This window comes from Rhipicephalus microplus, chromosome 10 (genome assembly GCF_043290135.1).
Source record: "Rhipicephalus microplus isolate Deutch F79 chromosome 10, USDA_Rmic, whole genome shotgun sequence".
NCBI lineage: Eukaryota > Metazoa > Arthropoda > Arachnida > Ixodida > Ixodidae > Rhipicephalus > Rhipicephalus microplus.
In genome coordinates, this window is record NC_134709.1 from 100,225,497 (window position 1) to 100,246,250 (window position 20,754).

Below are 20,754 nucleotides of genomic sequence, written 5' to 3' on the forward strand. Positions count from 1 at the left end.
TAATTGCAGAAGGAAATTTGTCCCTACTTTTTGCACAACAAATCTGCGTTGCCAGAGGTATTGTTCAGCCCAGTAAAAAGCAGGCTTGCCTATTAGTCACGAATTTCAGCGAGGAGTATCGCCATCTTTCCAAATACACTGCGATCGCATACCTTGAGGATATTGCCGACGTCCCTGGTCCCTCAACATTATCTGCTCTTTCGTCGTGCGACGATTCCGCCATGACATTTGCAAGCACTCTCGAAGTAAACCAGGGTCTACCGTCTGCACAACGGGAACGTCTTTTGAAGCTACTCGGCTCATTTCGGGACTGCTTCGCTACGACTTCGAAAGTTAACCAAACACCGCTTGCCAAGCATCGTATCATCACCGAGCCTACCGAGAGACCCATTCGACAGAATGCCTACAGAGTCTCGCAAAAAGAACAAGACGTTACACGCCAACAGGTCCAGCAGATGCTCAAGGACGATGTCATCCAGCCATCGACCAGTCCCTGGGCGTCCCCTGTTGTGTTAGTAAAGAAAAAAGATGGTACTCTGCGATTTTGCATCAGCTACCAAAAGTTGAATAAGATCACGAAGACAGACGTGTATCCTTTACCACGAATAGACGACTCGCTGGACCGCATTCGCAATGCTCGTTACTTTTCTTCCATGGATCTACGCAGCGGCTATCGGCAAATATCTGGTAATGAGCGCGACCGCGAAAAGACCGCCTTCATTACTCCTGACGGACTCTACGAGTTCAAGGTCCTTCCCTTCGGCTTATGCTCGGCGCCAGCTACTTTTCAAAGAATGATGGACACGGTTCTTTCTGGGCTAAAATGGCAATCGTGTCTTGTCTACCTTGACGATGTGGTCGTCTTCTCGGACACAATTTAGCAGCACGTCCAGCGCTTACAGGCAGTTCTTCAGGCAATTCGAACAGTTGGACTTTCTCTCAAACCTGAGAAATGCCACTTTGCATTCGAGGAACTGAAATTTCTTGGTCACGTTGTCAGCCACGCCGGTATACACCCAGACCCTGAGAAAACGAAAGCTGTTGCCGCATTTCCTGTCCCAACGAACAAGCGCGACCTCCACAGATTTCTGGGACTCTGCGCATTATACAGACGCTTCATCAAAGGCTTTTCTAAAATCGCTGAACCGCTAAATGAACTTACGAAAGATGGCGTACCGTTTGTTTGGGGTCATGATCAGCATCACGCCTTTGACACGCTACGAAACCATCTCCAAGCCCCACCTGTACTCGGTCGCTTTGACGATAACGCTGCCACAGAGCTACACACGGATGCCAGCAACGTCGGACTTGGAGCTGTACTGGTTCAATGGCAAAATGGCGTAGAGCGCGTGATTGCCTATGCAAGTCGAACACTATCATCTGCAGAGAAAAACTACTCTGCAACGGAAAAAGAATGCTTAGCCGTTGTTTGGGCTATAACAAAGTTTCGCCCTTATTTATACGGTCGACCATTCAGGATAGTTAGCGACCACTATTCTTTATGCTGGCTCGCCAACCTCAAAGACCCTTCAGAAGGTCGTCTAGCACGCTGGAGCCTTCGGCTGCAAGAATTTGACGTTACAGTCATTCACAAGTCAGAACGCAAACACACTGATGCTGACTGTCTCTCACGTGCGCCAATTGGAATACGAACGCGGACGTTGAAGAGGACAATACATTCCTTTCCTCCGTATCAGCAACCGACTTGGCTCAACAACAACGCGACTACATGGAGCTAAGCCCGCTGATTGACTACCTCGAAGGCCAAAAACGCAGCCTTTCTCGAAACTTCGCACGTTCGCTGGCCTCGTTCTGCATCAGGGATGGAGTCCTCTATAAGAAAAATTTCGACCATACCCAGGCTACTTACCTACTGGTTGCGCCGACCTCACTTCGGGGCGATATTTTACATGCTTGTCACGACGAGCCATCATCCGGACACCTTGGCTACACGCGCACATTGGAAAGAATTCGCCGCTCATACTACTGGCCCCGCCTCGCGAAGACAGTCAAGCAGTACGTCCGCACATTCCGTGACTGCCAACGCCGTAAGACTCCACCTGTCTGACCAGCAGGACTACTACAGCCTATCGCCACGCCGAACACACCATTCCATCAAATTGGCATTGACTTGCTCGGCTCTTTTCCCACCTCTTCGTCTGGAAACCGGTGGATTGTGGTTGCCACCGATTATTTAACGCGTTACAGCGAAACAAAGGCCCTGCCCAAAGCTACCGCAGCCGAAATCGCAGTTTTTTGTCACCAGCATCGTACTTCGTCACGGAACGCCAGCTGTGATAATTACTGATCGTGGTACAGCTTTCACCACAGAGATGCTTCAAGAAGTGCTGAGACTAAGGGGTACAGAACATCGGAAAACCCAGGGTTATCACCCCCAAACAAATGGACTCACTGAACGGTTGAACAAGACCATTGCAGATGTGCTGTCAATGTATGTGGCCGTTGATCACAAGAACTGGGATGATATACTTCCTTACGTAACTTTTACTTACAATACAGCAGTCCAAGAGAGTACAGGTTTCACTCCATTTCGCTTAGTTCATGGTCGAGAGGTCACTACAATGCTCGACGCAACGCTCCTTCCCAACAACTTGAGCATGTTGAACGCGGACGCTGCATTGTTCGCTCAACGCGCCGAGGAGGCCCGTCAACTCGCCCGATGCCGTATTCAGGCTCGCCAAACTGCCGACGCACACCGCTACAACCTTACACACCGAGAAGTTACCTTCCAACCAGGCAATGAAGTTTGGGTGAGGACTCCCATCCGACAGCGTGGTCACTCTGGGAAGTTGCTTCGGCGCTACTTCGGCCCTTACAAAGTTCTGTGCCGACTCAGTGACGTTACGTATGAAGTTCTCCCTGAGGGCACCTCGAGACGTTCCCGTCGGTTTTCACAAAGTGATGTGGTGCACCTGTCAAGACTCAAGCCATATTTCTCGCGTCATCCATCGAACGTGGACTAACTTACCATGCAATGACTATTTTTTGTCACTTTGGTTTCTTTTTGATCGTCTTGTGTCCTAACTCCTTTCTTTATTGAGTACTTCCATAGTTGTTGAGCTCCATGGTACCATCTTTTCTTTCTCGTTTTTTTTCTCAACGCTCATTACCAGCATCGAGCCGATACTTTTCAAGGAGAGGGAATAATGTCACAGGTAATGGGTATGAGCCAGCAACTGTAGGTGGAATCCCTTGGAAGTGAAGAAAGAAGAGGGTTTTTGCGTCCTGGTCTGAGGGCAAGCAAGACGTCGATTCATCGCTGTCTGTTATTACGTTCGCGGCAATATATTGTTTGAACAATTATGTTATAATCTGCGCGTACCGAGAGAATACATCATCTGCTTCCTATTGAGTGAAATATCGCAGCTGAGGGAAGGAATGAACTTTTATTGTTCGCAACAGAAGGGCTGTGCGAGTCCCGCTTCTACCCTAGGTGGGAGGTCATCTCATTCCAGCTAGCAACCCTCTGTCCTTCGCTGCCTCCTTGGCTCTGGCCTTGAGACGCAGTTTTCATGATATTAACGTAAATTATTAGCAGCCACCTTCAAGCTGGTGGTAACAAAGGGAGTGGAGAAAAATCTTTTTACCACATTATGTTTTTTTTCTATTGAGTGTCCCAATAAAACACGTCTCTCTCTCTCTCTCTCTCTCTCTCTCTATATATATATATATATATATATATATATATATATATATATATATATATATATATATATATATATATATATATATATATATATATATAATGAGATATAACAGACAGTAATGCCAAGGAATGTACAGGGGAAGTTATTAACATTAATGGAATGTAAATAAGAAGAAAGAAAAGTGGATGAAAAAATTGCCAACTGTAAGCAGGACTGCTTACAGTTGGCAATTTTTTCATCCACTTTTCTTTCTTCTTAGGTATACACTTCTTTCCCTTATTTATATATATATATATATATATATATATATATATATATATATATATATTCTATGAGCAATGAAGTTTTGTGTGGTCTTAACCTAAATGCTAAATTTCACAGCTGTCTAGGGGTTACTCGCCACGGTGGTGCAGTGATTAAGGTGTTTGGCTGCTAGCCTGTAGTTCGCGGCAGCCGCGTTTTGTTTGCAACCAAATGCTGGAAACATGCGCGTACTATTTGCAATATACAACCCCATGTGGTCAAAAAATTTTGAAGCCCTCTACTACGGCATCTCTCATTATCATATCGGAGATTTGAGGCGTAAAACGCAACAATTATTGGTAGCTTTTGGAGGTGCCGCCTGTAGCGTGTTTTTATACTTGTTCAAGGCGTTTGATATACTGAATAACTTTTTTGTTTTACTTAGATGTATTTTCTTGCCTTTGTAAAGCTTTCCTAAATGCTTGAACTATTGTTAATCACCCTGTACCGGGAACTTTATGTAGTAATATTGTGTGATAAGTGGCGGTGTCCAGCGGCGCTTTTTGCACTCCCACAATACGTCAAGGCGATACTGGGCTCTACTTGTTCCTTCATTGGAGTAAAATTTTTAAAAGCTGGTACACTGTGTGTATTTGTTTAAATAACGCTTTACTGTATGGCAAATAAGCAGAATTCAGAACGTCACTGCAGTTTCATGCCCTTGTGTAAGCGCGATACGACGCAAAGTGAACGGCTAACACTACAAGCGTTTTTTGCTATAACAAATCCCAGTCCTCTGATCTGGTATTGCAAAAAACTCTAATACGTTAAAGGGTAACATATAACTTAACAGTGGTATTTGAACAATAAAGTTTTTGTGCGGATTCATGTCATTATACTACAATTTCTGTTATTAGATGGCGACCCGCTAGCTGGTGGGCAAGCGGAGCAGCGACTTTCGCCAATAGTATACGCGACAAGCAAAAACCGCCAGTAGTGAATTGTACGAAGACCCGTCAGGTTAACCAGCTAAACCAACAAATGCGCAGTTTTTGTTTTTACTTACAGACATCTGATTCCAGTAAATCAAAACCGCCCACAGGTAATAAATTTTCGGGCTGCATTATATATAAATACACAATGGCAAGTTTGCGAAGTATCTGAAAAATAATTAAAATTTATCATATTAGATATAACCAGTGTGTGGTATTTTGTATCTGTACCTCAAGTACTTTTGGCTTAGGTAACTTGTATTATATCGGGGTACAATTTCAAAGTACCTATGCCTAGCTCTGCCACCAGAGGGACCCGGTAGTTGCCGCGATTTTCCGAGAACCACCGGCTATATACTTCTGGTAGAGGCACGGTGCTAATCAAGTCGAAACCAAGAAGCGTCGGGAACGTTGGGGATGAAATGGTAGCCAAACTGTGAACTCGTGTAAGTGTGATACTTTACAACTCTTAACACACATTCCTCGGCGTACGTCAAGCACGTTCACTATATTTGCAGTGTAACGTTTCAATCACGTCCACTAATATCTCTATTCAGTTGCGTGAATGCTCCCGTAATTTTTTTTCCTCTTTACAAGTATACACCGCGTTCCATTCTCAAGACACCGTCTTTTCTAGGCAGCCAAGGGCCTTTACTCTTGAACCTTCTGAGTGCGTCAACTTCCCCAACTTATCCAATGACGAGGGGTTAAGATCGTTTGAACGCTCGTGACACCAAAAATTACACTGTATGGCATTTTCAATTATGGCAAGATGTCCACCGAAATCAGGGTCGTTTCTCAAAGCAGTTTCAAGACATGGCATGGCACTGTGGTAGAATACCTGACTTCCAGGGATAATGCTTGGATTCCGTTGAGGATATTCGGGTTTTTCTTTTGTTTCGCTGTGCTTGAACTTTTCGCGGTGATTGCACATGGCTACCTGTGCTGTCCAGCTAGGTGAGCAGATGAGACTGGAAAGTTGGTGGGGATAAGCTGACCACAACAAGCACGCAACAGGATCGGCGACTCATGGGAGAGCCCCTTGCCCTGCAATAGGCCCAAGCAGGACTAGGATGGTGATTATAATTACCTGTACAGCCAGGATATGTTACAAATCAAGAACATGTCCAGCATATTAAGATACTAAAACAAGTACGTGTCACTTCGTAAAGCATGGGGCATCTGCACTCAAAATGTGCGAATGCCTCCCAAGATACAGGGGAAGACATATTATACATGCTGGTATAGCTGGTAATACTGACAATTTTTATTTTACTACTAGCGCAGTGTCCACACTTCTGCCAGAACGATAAAAATGAGTTAGTGATAACATTTACAAAATTTCAATCCTTGTTAAGACTTTACTTGAAGTAAATGAAGAGTTCTGATAGGCGAGAACATATGAACATGTCGCAGCAGCAACGTCATAACGTTACGACACCCTGCTTGGCCTCACATTTCTTTTCCAGACACCAGCAATTTCTTACAAAACCGATAGAAATTTTGAGCTGACCACGAGAAGTGACCTTGTTCACGACAAAAAAATGCTCAGTTGAGCTTCAAGAAGTTTTCGTAGCTTATCGTGATGTAGCCGTCCATATCTGTGGCATAACTCTTGAAGGCACCTGTGAAAGTCTGAAGACTGACGCAACAGAGGATGTAGTCATCAAAATTTATGGATCCTTTCTTATCACGGTCGTATTTAATGGCCAGAAGATCCACAGCTTCGTTACTCAGACGGTATCCGAAGCTCCTGAGCGCGTCGCGAAGCTCGTTTCTGTCGATGGAACCTGACCGGTCCTTGTCAAAGTCCTGGAAACACCGTAGCCAGTCGTTGATGTAGTTCCAAAGCGACACGAAGTCGTCGAAGCTCAACGTACCCGTGCGGCTGCGGTCGAAGATGTTGATCATCATGCGCACCGTTACAGGGTCGAAGTGCTCCCAGGTGCCATTGGACAGACACTGCTGCGACTCGACTGCGTCCACACGTCCGCTGCGGTCCTTGTCGACTTTGCAGAAGATATCGCGCAAGTAGTTGACGTCGTCTCTTTGTGTCTGAGCTCTGGAGGGGCCATACGATCCGCATGTTGACATCGCTGGCCGCGGTGCGACACTTGTATTTCCCAGATTGGACAAGGATTGCACAGGATCGAGCCGTGCGATAGAGACCGGAGGCCGATGGACGGGTGCGGAGTTCAATTTGCCATGTGAAGTACCGAATCACTGCTTTGAATAAGACTGCAATGATAAATGTCCTGCTGCATTAACTGACCCCCTCTATTGGTGGTAGGCAATAATTTGGTTAGTACCGCTAAAGAAGAACATAAAAGTCAATGCCAGTTTGGGCTCAACTGAATGTGCACCGATGCGATATTTAATAAATGCTTCTGCGCACAGTCAGTTACGCGCGCAGTTGTCGGCTAAATTTGTTAAGTGAATGAAGATGCCAGATTTTTCAATATACGGTTTCTCCTACGAAAGCAGCCTATCTTTCAATCATTTGTCCCCTTGCCCCCCTTCTCATTAAACAACGACACACAGAGCTGTGAAATAATTCATTTTGTACACAGTGTAAGCAATCGCCTAGATTTTAATCTCCTCTTGATTCTCCAGAAAACTACATCGTGCCATTGTAGATGTGTTAAAGGGCCAGTAAAGAGGCTCCGACTTTTTTTTTTTTTTTTGACACCTTCCATACAAGCTCGGCAATTCGCAGATTAGACCGCAGCGATCACGTTTTCTGAATATTACAGTGCTGCGCACCGCGCAGAGCCTCTATTTCGAAAAACAATTCCAACGCATCTTTCCTACGCCTTACCGACCCCCTTGCACGCGCAGTGACGTCAACTCGGTGATCGGCGTCGTGGCGTAGCGCGCAGCTCGCCGATTGGTCTAAGACAGGTATGAAAAAACAGTAGTGAAGTCAATGTCAGTTCCTCTTCCCACTGCTCTTTGTTTCTTGTCCAGCCTCGAAGTTGTCGCGTGCAGTTGTACACTCCTCGCTCAACTACAGCGCCTGTGTGTACGTACGAACGTACTTCGCCCTTGACATGAGCGACACGGGTAAAAAGCGTTGCTCTGTCGTCGGCTGCAAATCGAGCGACTGGGGCAGCGTAGAAGTGTCGGCACCGGGTGTCTCACGCGCTGCATGGCTGAAGCGAAGCTAGAGTGCCTCGATGCGCGCGCGCGGGCATCAAGGCACCCTAGCGAAGCGGCCATACAGCGAAGTACGCCGGGGACCTGATCGTTTGTGGTTGACGCTTCGCACCTGACGCTTACATGGTTGACCCACAGAACACCTACCAGTTTGACCCGCAACTGGTGCGACAAACGGTAAAAAAACAACCACGCTTCGCAGCAAGCGGAAGTGCGTTGCGACCACGGAGGTTGCGACTGATGGAGTTCGCCGATGACGCCATCGCTGACGTGGGGTCACGTTGCTGAAGTGGGCGGAGTCACGATGATGGGCAACACTCTCCCCTTCATGGAAGGCAGAAGGGCGCCGAGGCCGCGCAAAAATTTGAAACCAGCTTAGACCGATGTTCTAACCCCTGTAACTTTTTTAACATAGCACGTATTCACAAAATTCTTGCGGCAGCATGTTCACAAAGATAAACTGCACCTATATCTCTTTTTTAAAAATTTTGGACCTCAGGCATGTTTACTGGCCCTTTAAAGTTGTAATTGCTAGGCTATGCTTTCAAATACTATAATTGAATTTTCAAATGCACAGATCTGGTCTACCATGCTCCCTGCTTGTTCCTTATGTGTAAAATACCAAAAAACACTTTCTCATCCTCTGTCAAAGATCTTACACATTGAAGAGACTGCAACAGATTTTCAGCATGGTCAAAAAATGATGCCGATCCGTAGATGAGCCTGCCGAGAGCATGCGCGCCAAAATTATAGTGCAGTGCGAGGCCTGAAATTTATAATTAATTCGCAAGGACCGACATCTTTGCCTCTTTCCTCTTATTTTAATAAGTAATGTTGTCCCGGAGTCATAGAGATTTGGGCAGAGCTACTCGGAAAATTATTCTTCAATACACATATGAAAATACAAGCGTTGGAAGACTAAAATACAGATATGAGGTATACATTGACCTTTGACGTAACGGTGTATTTTGGAAATATTTTGCAAAAATTTTGCAAAAGCATTGTGGAATGCACATACAGCAGTACAGATACTGGAATACGTATTTTTGTTTTGGGTATGCTGATATGTCCTAAAGGCAGCATAATGCTCTTGGTAAAGTTGGAGCGGGTGGGAACTTGCAGCTGACTTATTTATTTATTTATTTATTTATTTATTTATTTATTTATTCATTTATTTATTTATTTATTTATTTATTTATTTATTTATTGCAGCAGCTTCAACGCAATTACGACATTACAGAGGGAGGGGTTTACGCAGTACATAACTAGTTATAATGACATAATTGCAGCTTTTATAATATAATTATAATGACATAATTGCAGTTAGGAAAAACTCCACTACTTCCGAGTTCAAAAGTAACAAGCACCGGACACCAAAATCGGCATGCCTGGTGGCAACAAGATAATGTATGCTAGAAATAGTATAATTCAAGCAAATCACTCGATTCACTAACTAACACCAGTGAACAGACAATAAGTATACATTTATTTAACCCGTGTTTCCACAACATTCGCTGAGCAGTTTTTTTTTTTTTTTCAACAGCCGTTGTTATTTCATTTCGAGACAACGTAAAGACCCGAGCAACCGCTCCCCCTTTTTTTTTTTCAAGACATTTGCAATATGTGCTAATGACAGAGCAAGCGCCCCGCACCCGTTTTTTCCGCCAATGGGCTCCCCTTACGGGAGCCCTGGCGTCAGCCGCGCCACGGGCATGCTCAACCAAGGCCCGTTAGGCCATCTGGTAAGAGAGACCGAGCAGGAATGCCTCCCAGCCCTCCTGGAAAAAGTGGGTGAATGAGTAAGGTTTGGTTTTTTTTTTGTGTGTGTGCGCTTACACCATCTGGAAAATATCACAGGAATGTTTCCTCGCAGTGTGGGTACTTCCCCGTGCAAGAAGGTACAAGTGTTCAACTACTGCCGGGCACAATAGAGTTTCGGTGTAAAGGTGAACGATGATTCCCTCCTCCGTCTTTGTGGGGGTCTTACGGGGTTTCAGATAGATGTGAAGGATGGATTGGTAATATTTTATTATCTCCTTAAAGGTATAAACGGCATTGGTTACGAGTCGAGGTCCGGATTGGTACGGGATGAGGACGGTGCCCGGAGAATGAGCGCGCGGGCTGAGGTATCGGTGGTCTCATTACCAACGAGGCCCGTTTGAGCTGGAGCCCATACAATCGTTCGTTGCACGGGGGCTCCAAGGTAGTTGATTCTTTGCTGAATTTCGTCGGCCAAAAACTGATCGCAGCCCTGTTCAATATTGCAGCAGGCACCCCTTGAGTCGGTGACAATGACCCCCAGGGTCCTTATCTGCGGGGGCCGGTGCGATGTCGATCTCCTCCGCGTGCGTGATGTTATGTGCATGGAAGGTGAGTGCGTGCACTAACTGCGGTGTTTCGGTGGACTACCACGGCCGTGTGCCAACCTCCGTGATACAGGCCGGAGGCGTCCACGCAGAAAACTCCGAATTTGTGGCCGTAGTGGTGAGCAAAGGGTTGTGCTCACGCCAGGCGTCGGCCGCTGCCGCTAACGATTGCCGTTAACTTTACGTGACAACTGTAAGATATAAGTGCATGTGCCATGTTTATGAAACTGTATCATCAGCATTCCAACCACCACTGATGTTTCACTAACATTACGCCTGTCTTTTTCCCCAATGTTATCGAGGCCTAACGTCTCCGTGGTGGAGTATTAAATGCGAAGCTTTTGTTAGTGAACTTCGACGACTTTGAGCGTATCTATCTATCTATCTATCTATCTATCTATCTATCTATCTATCTATTCTATCTATCTATCTATCTATCTAGCCGCTTACGTTTGGGTAAGCGGCTTGATATTCACAAAGGCCCGTATTCACAAACCAACCTCATATTTTCCTAGAGTTTTTGTTATTGGTTTTAAACCATTATTGCACATGATAAACAAATTGACTGATTGATTTGTGGGGTTTAACGTCCCAAAACCACCATTTGATTATGAGAGACGCCGTAGTGGAGGACTCCGGAAATTTTGACCACCTGGGGTTCTTTAACGTGCACCCAAATCTGAGTACACGGGCCTACAACATTTCCGCCTCCATCGGAAATGCATGATAAACAAATTGGACCAGTCTACATAAACCAGTCTTGTCCTTACCTTTCACCCTGTTACCATTTTTGTGTCTTTATAGCGCATGTAGAGTGTACAGGAAGATTAGAAAAACGTGATGTAAGGCCAAGGTTGATTTGTGAATATGGGCTTAAGATGATTTGACGAATATGATGGGCTGGTCAAAAAAAAATAATGTCACGATCCCGTCGCGTGCGTCGACAAACACTTGCAGTCAGACAGTGGCACATATCCACGGGCGGGCATGTGCCGCTGGTATGCAGGTACGTGCCACGCGTGATTTAACACTTAGTGTCTACCCAGGAACGACGTGAACACACATGGGCAATTTTAACGCGTGAGCGTTAAGCAGTACCCGCCATCGGTAGCGTCGACCCAACGATGGCATAGAATGAATGTCAGTGTTAAAAAAAAACCTGACATATACAGCATTGATACCCTGACAAATGCAAATAATAAATTTCAGCATCCCAGCAGGAATCTAAGCCAAGCATTATGCGTGGTAGACAAGCATTCTACCACAGAGCTATGCCAGGTCTCGCAACTACTTTCCAAATAGACGCTAATCTTCGTGAAATGTCAGTAGTCGTTGCAGTGCTGCCTACCCAATTTTACAAACATACATATGTACTCCTTTGATACAGCCGTCACGTCGGGTTAACGTCATTCGTGGTTACGTGTAATGCGCTGAAGTTGATTTATGTGGCATATCCAGTGTCAGCATCCTCGCGAGCATTAGCGCTTCATATCAGCTTCTGGTGTTGCCAATACGCATGTTCCAGTTGACATCGTTGCGCAAGTGCAAACAACTGATTTTATAAACATCTGCAACTCTTCGATATATCTCTGCACGTGCAACATATCCACAAATATTTAGCGTCATTTCATGACGTGTTGCTCAATAAAAAAATTGCTACACGGACGCGTCCAGTGGCCCCGTCACCGCCATCTGATAGACGAGCTTGAAAAGCGAAATTTTTGTGCTGATTATGAGCAAACGTGCTGCGATACTTGCTCGTGGAGTGCCATTCGCAGCCTCATTACGGCTCATGTCGGGACTCTACAATGAACTTGCAGCTTTTCACTTCGTATTTAATCCGCTGAATTCAAGAGCGCGATGGCGCGAATAGGCCAAATAATCGCCACGACAGGCTGTAAGAACGGGGTACGGAACATAATATGTTCAGTGAAATGTTATTTAATTTGTCTTGCTATTTAGCCAGCTGAAGTACCTCCGAATCATTCTTTGCCATATGTGTGTGGCACGTATCGTGCCACACATGGCAGCGTGCGGGTCGGCCGACTGCGACCATATTGGAAAAAGCTTGGCCAAAGATGAGGTTACCGCGCGCAAAGCGTTAGCAGGAAAGAATAATTCAAACAACAAATAACATTCTGTGTCAGACGCGTCTCATTCATGATTCGGCAAGTTCTGGTGAGAACAGTGGGCCACGTACTGCTTTCCGATAGCTGTGACCGTTGTACACGATAACGGCCCATTGCCGTTCTCGTGTACATCAAGCACACCCCAAGATCATGCTCAGCACACCCTCGCTGCATAAACTGTCACGGGAAACATCCTGCAACCGAGCCGCGCTGTCCAGCCTGGCAGCTCAATTGCAGGACCGTGGTCATCATGGCCTCAACCGACGGCACCGTGACTCACCGCCCAGCCCCGGAGCACGCTAGGACCCCTGGCAGCAGCGCTTCCATCATCAAGGGACGCTCCTCCCGAGATGCGCTCATCGGTACCAGCGACACCACCTCGGAGGCCACCCTCGTCCTACAAGGAGCGCGCCCGTCGTCCTCACTACAACGACGACGACCTCGCACTCTCAGCCAGCCTCTACCATCGTCCAAAAGCGCTCGACAGCGACGCAGACACCACGCGCTTTTTCACAACCACCGGTTCCTGTCGCCATCCCCAGAAGCGCGACGGCTGAGCCCGCTTCCTCGACGTCGCAGGAACCTTACATCAAAACCAGGAATGACATCATGACTGGTCTTGCTTCGGGACTTCGAATAGCGCTCAAGGCCCTCCCAGTTGGCTCTCACGAGCGCAATTTTTGTGTTGTGCCCCTGGTCGCCTTTCGAGTCCATGGCTGATCGGTTTGGCCTCTCCCTGGACGAACCGACTGCACTTCGTGAGTTCTTTCCTCGCCCGTTTTAAAACGTGCACATCACTGTACCTCTGGCCTTCTTGGTGTTATTCGCAATCGACTGCGTGTGGCATGCGGGTCTTCTTCCTGCGCGCATCTCGCTGATGCTGATGACCTCGGATGGATGCGCTCACCCGCAGAGGGGGATGGGCCAAGAACCGGGTGGCAGGATACTTAAATGAAACTAAAATGAAATTAAAGCCAATCTGAAAAATTAGTTGAGGTTATACTGCCAATAAACAAAAAAATGTTTGCTGAGCAAGCGGTCAAACCATATCTTGTTCCTGACAGACATCACTACGAATTATAAACTAAAGATCTGAAAAGGTTAGGGTTCACTAGCGCGGTAATCTTTTAGTTGCATTGATGTAGTCAAGCACAGTGGAGCATACATCCCTGTGGCAGTAACCAAATGAAGTGCCGCCAAGTGATAAAAGTACTGCTACATTTACTTGTATTCCTAGTTTTTGTAATGGGGCTACTAAATATCTTTTTCTCTGATAAGAGTAACGATGACAGAATAAAAAGAAATGTTCCATTGTTTCAATTTCGTTGCAAAAAATGCACAGTGGTGACGCCTCGAGTCTAGCTTTGTTAAGGTAATAATTTAGTTGTGGAACTGTACAGCACAATCTAGTATAAGTGACCTCTAACTGGCGAGATACACACTACTGTTTATAACAGCAATACCTTCAATGCTCGAAATCTTTAAATTTATCCAAATTACGTATTCCCCATTGCAAACAAGCATTTCGGAAGCTTAGCGCTGTCACGTAAGCTGTATCCGGCAAAACTGGGATGGTGGGCCCACTAAGGGATACTGCTGCTGGCAGATCAAACGCGCCTTTTTTTTTTTTCTTCCTCTACCTTTCTCTTGCCTCTTCTCTCCTGTCCCTTTAATTCCCATTCCCCCATCCCCTGCGCAGAACTGTGGAGGTGCCCTCATTTGAGAGAGGCAGTGATGGAACTGCGCTTATTTCTTCTTTTTTTTTTCAAAGTCACTTCAGTTCGTTTTGGAATTATAGGTTTCCTTCGCTGAGGCACGCGCTCACAGAGCCGCAGGAAAACAGCCGAGCTGCGGCGCCAATCATTTTGGGAGAAGTGGTCACGAGCTTCGAAAACGGCCGCTTTCGACCTCAAGCGCTACAAAATAAGCTGGCAGCCGTGAAGACAAGCACTCACTGTGGGCTTCCGACACATTGCATCATTCTTGAAGTGCAACAGCTGCATAAAAATGCGCATTCAGAACTCCAGCCGGCTATCAACAACGCGGTCATTCGAGTGGCGAGGCAGAGGACACGAGACGCCGGCGTGCTCTTCTTGTCCCACAACCCACTTCCACCACACTCTTCGCTCTACAGCTCGCATAGAGTTTTATACAATAATTATTGCATGAAACTCTATTGCAGCTCGCAATACGAGGGCCTCTCCTCATTTCCTTTCTCCAGAAGTGGCTAGAATGATCTACCCATGAATAACCTCCTTCATCGCAACTGGTGCTAGCGCCTTTCTTAAAACTCGTTTCGGTTTCGTTTTCAGCTGTTAGGAAGATTTATTGATCTAGTTTCTCTCGACAAAAACAGTTTTGTTTACTTAGAGTAAGTTAGCGTAAGTACACGAACACGCAATTTTTTAATAGCTGGCTTACGAGACGCTCGGTTGTGTTTTGCGTTTTTTTCTTTACTTCATTTTTTGGTGAACGGCGCTGCGGTCGCGACTGGCTCGTCTCAGCTGGTGTCATGGCAGCGGCTGAGATGAACTTCCGAGCCCACTACTACGACAAAGTCGGCTTCCGCGGAATAAACGAGAACAAATCGCTCGAAATACTGCTCAGCGAGAAGCCCATAGACCTGAAGAAGCTGTCCAATTTCTGCCGCAAGTTCTGTCTGCCCTCGGTTCACCGGCTCACGGTCTGGAAAGTGTTGCTAGGTGAGTCCCCGCACAAGAGAGCGAGAAAAAAAAAAAAAAAACGAATCCATCTTGCTCTGTCGTCTGCTCCCATGTCGCATGCCGCCGTCGGTGTCACTTTACCCATTGTCTCGCCCGCGCCCATGCCCGTCCTCTGGCGCCGAAATCGTCTAAATTCGATCGCTTACCATCTTACGTCGCCCGCTGTTTAGCCAAAAAGGCTCGCGGGTGATCTGCTCTCGCTTGATAAACAAGTGATCGGCGAACCTCCACAGGCAGCTGCACATCTGTTCGCCTTCCTCTCCGGTCGATGGTATGTCAGTCTGAGGCTCGCTGTGGCTTTTTTTTTTTTTGTACTGTTTCCAAGGCGAAGTGCAGAACGCTGGTTGCACCGCTCACGATCAGCTTTTGTGTCGTTCAAATTGCGAAACTGTAAAGGCATCCCTGTGGTTCGATTGTCTTTATGCTTCACGCGAGACATGTCAACTCGCCTAGCTAGGTAGAATCTTTCGCTTTTTTTATATGATCTTTAAACTACGCGCTGGACGCAGTAAGCGTGAGCAACAAATGATCCACGCTACTGCAGGATATGGTACTCGCTATAACGACGCATCAGCTGGAATAGAACATCCGCAGCTATCCGGCCTAGCTGTGATTTCATCCCATTCACGCTTACAACCGGCCAAGACATCCAGAACATAACGGAAAACTAGTTCCAACTAGCCGATGACGAATCGTCGGAAAGAAACTGGAGACACTTGACATTTCGACGGAGATCTTCGCCAGGCTCTGGTGACATTCGCGATTGTTTCCCATCGATCCTCCTTAATCCCTCGAAGCCGTTTGAATTGCCACACGCGGGGTGTTCGAGAGGGACTTGACTGGACCAATCTGTTTGTTATTACTTCGCCAAGTTTTCTTTATTTATTTAATTACTCATTTATGTTTATGGACTATACTTGTATGCTGACTATCCGTTATTCGAGCAAAGATGCACTACAGGCTGCGCAGTTCTGTGTGCGCTGGCCCGTTGGTTGTAGGATCGAATCCCGGTCACGGCGACCGCATTTAGATGGAGGCTTTTGCATGTGCGTTACGGAAACCGAGGTGGTCGAATCTTCCGGAGCCCTCCACTACAGCATTCGTTATAATCATACTGTGGTTTTGTAAAAACCCAACAGTTTATTTTATTATTATTATTATTATTGCTGTTGTTGTTGTTGTTGTTCTTTGTAGTCCAGCTGTTGTGTGTTTACTAGAATGACGAATGGGCAAAATTTTTTATGGGCGTCTAGGGAATTATACATGCAGAGCTTAATTGTTTCTTTTTGAGAGCAGCGCTGACAAATCTGTAGTTTGTGAGTAAGGACTGCGGTAGATCACTCTGCTATGTTATCACACTTGAGTTGCCGTGGGACAAACAAGGAATCGCACTGGCGAACGTAAACAAGAAGATACGCAGTCCCTAAGTAAGGGTAAACAGTTGGCCTGGCATTTTGACAAGGCAACTCAAAGACGTAATCAGCTGTTCAAAACAATGCCACAGATGAAGGTCTCTTATTTCTTTTTTCTAGAATGCTGACACATCAAACTATAAAGTTTTTCTTGTGAGCATGCTGTTGAACTGTCGGGTTGAAAGGGAATTGGTTGCTCATTGCCACAGGTAAATTATTAGGACAAGTGATTTGTGAAATCAATGGTTGTACTGACATCCGACCAGTCAGGAAAGGCACGGAGACAATTAAAACACAATGCTGATCTCGATAAAAGCAAAAGGCAAGACGAAATGTCTTGCCTTTTGCTTTTATTCTAGTCCCCGTTGTGTTTTGTCTTGACGAGGGATTTGTAGTTGACAGTGCCTTAACTGACTTATTTGGTCCACTAGCATGTACCTGAACAACGGTCAACAGTGAGGTTAAAATAGTGATACGTTTGGGAGCTAAGGCATGCAAAGGGTTCGTCAAATTAGGGAGGCCTCATTTCACTGAAAATTGACCTGTCCCCCCCCCCCCCCATTTGTACTAGAAGTCCAATAGCAAATAAGCTCTGCAATGAATACAGAAATGAAAATGCAGCCTTGGCATGTTTCTCCTGATGGCCTGTCTTTGGTCACCAGCTTTCTGGAAGAAGTAAGCAGTTCTGTGAATGCAGCATCAAGGGCTTTCGGGCGCCATTGTCATCTAATAAGGGAACCATGTTCTTGTGATAGCAGTTTATATTATTGTGATCATAATTAATAAACACAAGTCGTCACCATTGGCCGCATACTGAGGCCATCACTTAAGAAACATAACTGTGGTATGGCTTTTAATGCACGCTGGTGAGCTGCTTGAGGAAAGGCAGGCCAGTGGCCACATCACTCATTGTTTTTAGTTCTTAGCACTGTCCGAAAATGACCAGTCATAAAAGGTGCCAGTTGGGAAAGATTCTAACTGATTGCGCTTAACAAGAATGGAGGTATCATTTGCCGATTGCCTCTTCTTACTGCATTGAATGAAGGTTGGAGCTCTCCATGCCCTATGAAGCATCCTGGCGAGTCTGAGAGTGTTGGAGATAACTTTTCTTATGTAACTGTGTTTGTTCTTACAAAGGAGAGCCTGCGTTTCATAATAGACATAAATGGGCTGCGGCTGTTATATCTGCGACTGCCATTGCACTACTAGCTTTTCCTTTCTTTTTCGGTAAGGAACTTTCTTTGAAAAGTGCATTGCACGAAACTTTGGTCCGTCATCATGACACTACAGTGACGTTGACACCACTGCTTCTTGCTTTTGTAGACCAACCTTAGCAACAAACAAGAAACGTTTCCGAATCATTTTGCTTGGTGAGTGAAATTTGTAAAAGAGCCACGCAATCACTTTGTGCAGCTTAAAAACAGGTTTATATGCTCCTTCAGGAGAGCTGTTTCGACTGATGTCAATAGCACGCTACTCACTCGGCAACCAAGCTACACGAGTCTTTTGCTGACGAAGTTGCAATCAAAAGATGCATTCACAAATACATCCAAAAGACTCAAACATGCATGGAAAAGCAAGGACAATCCTCGAGGTCATGGAAACTGATAAACAAAAGGACAAATGTGTCAGTTGCTTTTTAGGACCATTCTCCAAAAAAAGAAGTGCTCTGATACTGCCACAGTAATCATATATGCATTAGAATTTTTTTATAAAAATGCATCGTATCTATACAATTTTGTTGTTTTTTTGATCATGCACCACTGCTGTCATAGTGCATGTGCCTGTTCCTTTTTATAAGGTGAGTCTTTAGACAAAGAAGCACAAGTTGTGGTCCAGCACTTGCGTCCTACTTATGTGGGGGGGAGTGAGTATTTTGTGCACGTCTTCATCTTCATGAATATAATGGCCAACTAGCTAGGCCGTCAGTACATGTTAGAGGGCCCCTGAACCACCCAGAGGTCGAAATTTAGTTATGGAGTTGCAGTTTAGCGCAGGTCTACAACAAACTTGTAGCTGTGAGAATTTTTCAAAGTGGTGCCTCAAGTGAACAAACGAAGCATATTTACATGTTTTTGATAATTCAAAAGAGGCCCTCACTCATTCTGCCCTTCATTACACCTTGTTTGTCAGCTCGTCTCTCCTCCTGGCCAATCGCTCTTCCTCACCGTGTGAGGAGAAAGAGCAGCAAGCACGGATACTTGCAAGCAGACAAATAAGTTCTTTCTGTAGATGACAGGAGCAGATACAGTGAGTGATAGGGATAAAGGAAAGGCCAGGATAGGTTGGGATTGTTTCTTGTAATTTGTGGGGCGCCTGTCGCTCATGGTGCTGCTGCGCTTAGCATTTTGCTTGTGATAGCATCTGAAAGTGGACCATGACATCCAATTTCCTTCTCATAATCTGTGTTATGTGGGCTAATCCTTGGGCATTCACAAACAAGCTGGCGACTTTTCAGCTCATTTGGTTGAGTACTTAACTTATAAGAAATATTTTTGTAAACACGGGTGTGGCCCAAGAGTCTGACAACACTGGCACTCCAGCAAGCTGCGATATCACAAGCCACTTGCTTTGCTAGTGCCAGTTTATCGGCGTAAAAAATTTTTTTTTTTCGCGCTCAACTTTGCGAGCAATAAAGCAATTTCAGCTTTCCTCGGCTTGGCTTTGAAACTTGAGCGATTAGTAGCGGCTGATACTTAGAAGGTGACGACTTCATTCTATGAAGCTCGTGACATTGCACACATCATGCCAAAATGACGGTCGTCAGCGTTAGGTCGAGTTTATAACCGGCAGCTTCTAGCGCTCATTCCGCAGTGAAATACTCTTTTGTATTCTGTTTTTCATATATGTGCATGCACAATAGACCCTCTACTTCTTTTTCCAATGAAAACCACAATTAGGTGGGTGACCGTGTCATGGTCCCTCAACTCAAGTGCTTACTTGAAATGTTAAAGTGCGTTTGAAGTGCTTACTTGAAACATTAAAAAAAGTCATAGAGGTGGTTTAAGGGCTTCTTGAGTTGTTTCTTAGTGCTCCTGGAAAATTCACCAATAGCCAACTTTCTAGTAACAGAGCTTGTGCCAAAACATTCTTCCTATTTCCAACGTCCTTCACAGGAATTCTGCCGACCTTCGAGGAGAACATTACCAGTTTCGAGAAAGACGAGGAGGACCAGTACAACGACCTGAGGCGTGCCCTGGAAGTGATGAGGGTCGTCAGAAACGGCACACCGCAGGCCGACACCATCGTCCTTCTCTACCTCGTGGGCGAAGGGAAGCTTCACCTTGACATTGAGCAGCAGGTAACGCTTAAAAGGGTTCCTTTGGAACGACAAAGCAGCAGAGTCGTGCTGTCTCTTATGCATTTGTCAAAGACAGTCTGAAGGTGAAAGCCGTCGTCTTTTTTCCCTCATCAGTCTGATCCCCCTCCCCAAAAGCTTTCTGCACCGAACATGGTTTTGTGATGCCTGTAGGATCGCAGGCATTGGAATCCTTTTTGCACTTCATGGGATTTTGCAGTGGCTTTGGAATATGTCCCCTTCAGCCAAGGGATGATGTCAGGATAACGTCTTTATGCAACATCACATTATATGACATTGTAGCAATGTTATCAGGATGACGTCACAAATTTCGCAATGTGAGACATCGTGATGACATCTTTCGGTGACGCCATTCGTGATCATGATTTTATTTATGACTCGCATCGGACACCTACGCCGACGGTCGATTTTCACGTTTTGGGATTGAATATTGGCTGAGGCTGCTGTATTTTCGATGGAGGCAAAGATGCTGTAGGCCCCGTGTTCTCAGATTTTAGTGCACGTTAAAGAACCCCTGGTGGTCACAATTTCCGGAGCCCTCTACTTTGGCGTCTCTCATTGCCATATTGTGGTTTTGGGACGTTAAACCACACATATCGTCATCACAATTTTCACGTTTGATGAGATATCAAAGTCTTTTGTCTTAAAACTTTGCTCACTTCACAGGGACAAAGAACTGAAAGGGGAAGTGCATGCAGTGACTGTATAACCTACCGAAGCTCATGCATTCACGCAGTCTTTTTTGG

The 20,754-nt window shown here is 45.7% G+C and overlaps 1 protein-coding gene and 1 pseudogene across 2 annotated transcripts in view; one reads left to right on the plus strand and one right to left on the minus strand.

Moving 5' to 3' along the window:
* Positions 1 to 6,185: 6,185 nt before the first annotated feature.
* On the minus strand, positions 6,186 to 7,982 carry LOC142774493 (programmed cell death protein 6 pseudogene; annotated as a pseudogene).
* Positions 7,983 to 15,036: 7,054 nt separating this feature from the next.
* The window catches only part of LOC142774829 (TBC1 domain family member 7-like), a 54,223-nt gene continuing 48,505 nt past the window's right edge, over positions 15,037 to 20,754 (plus strand). For both annotated transcript variants that reach the window (XM_075875951.1, XM_075875950.1), the window contains exons 1-2: positions 15,037 to 15,256; positions 19,806 to 19,990. In XM_075875951.1, coding sequence (XP_075732066.1) covers positions 15,067 to 15,256; positions 19,806 to 19,990 — 375 coding nt within the window. In that variant the 5' untranslated portion in view covers positions 15,037 to 15,066. The remainder of the gene's footprint in view (positions 15,257 to 19,805; positions 19,991 to 20,754) is intronic.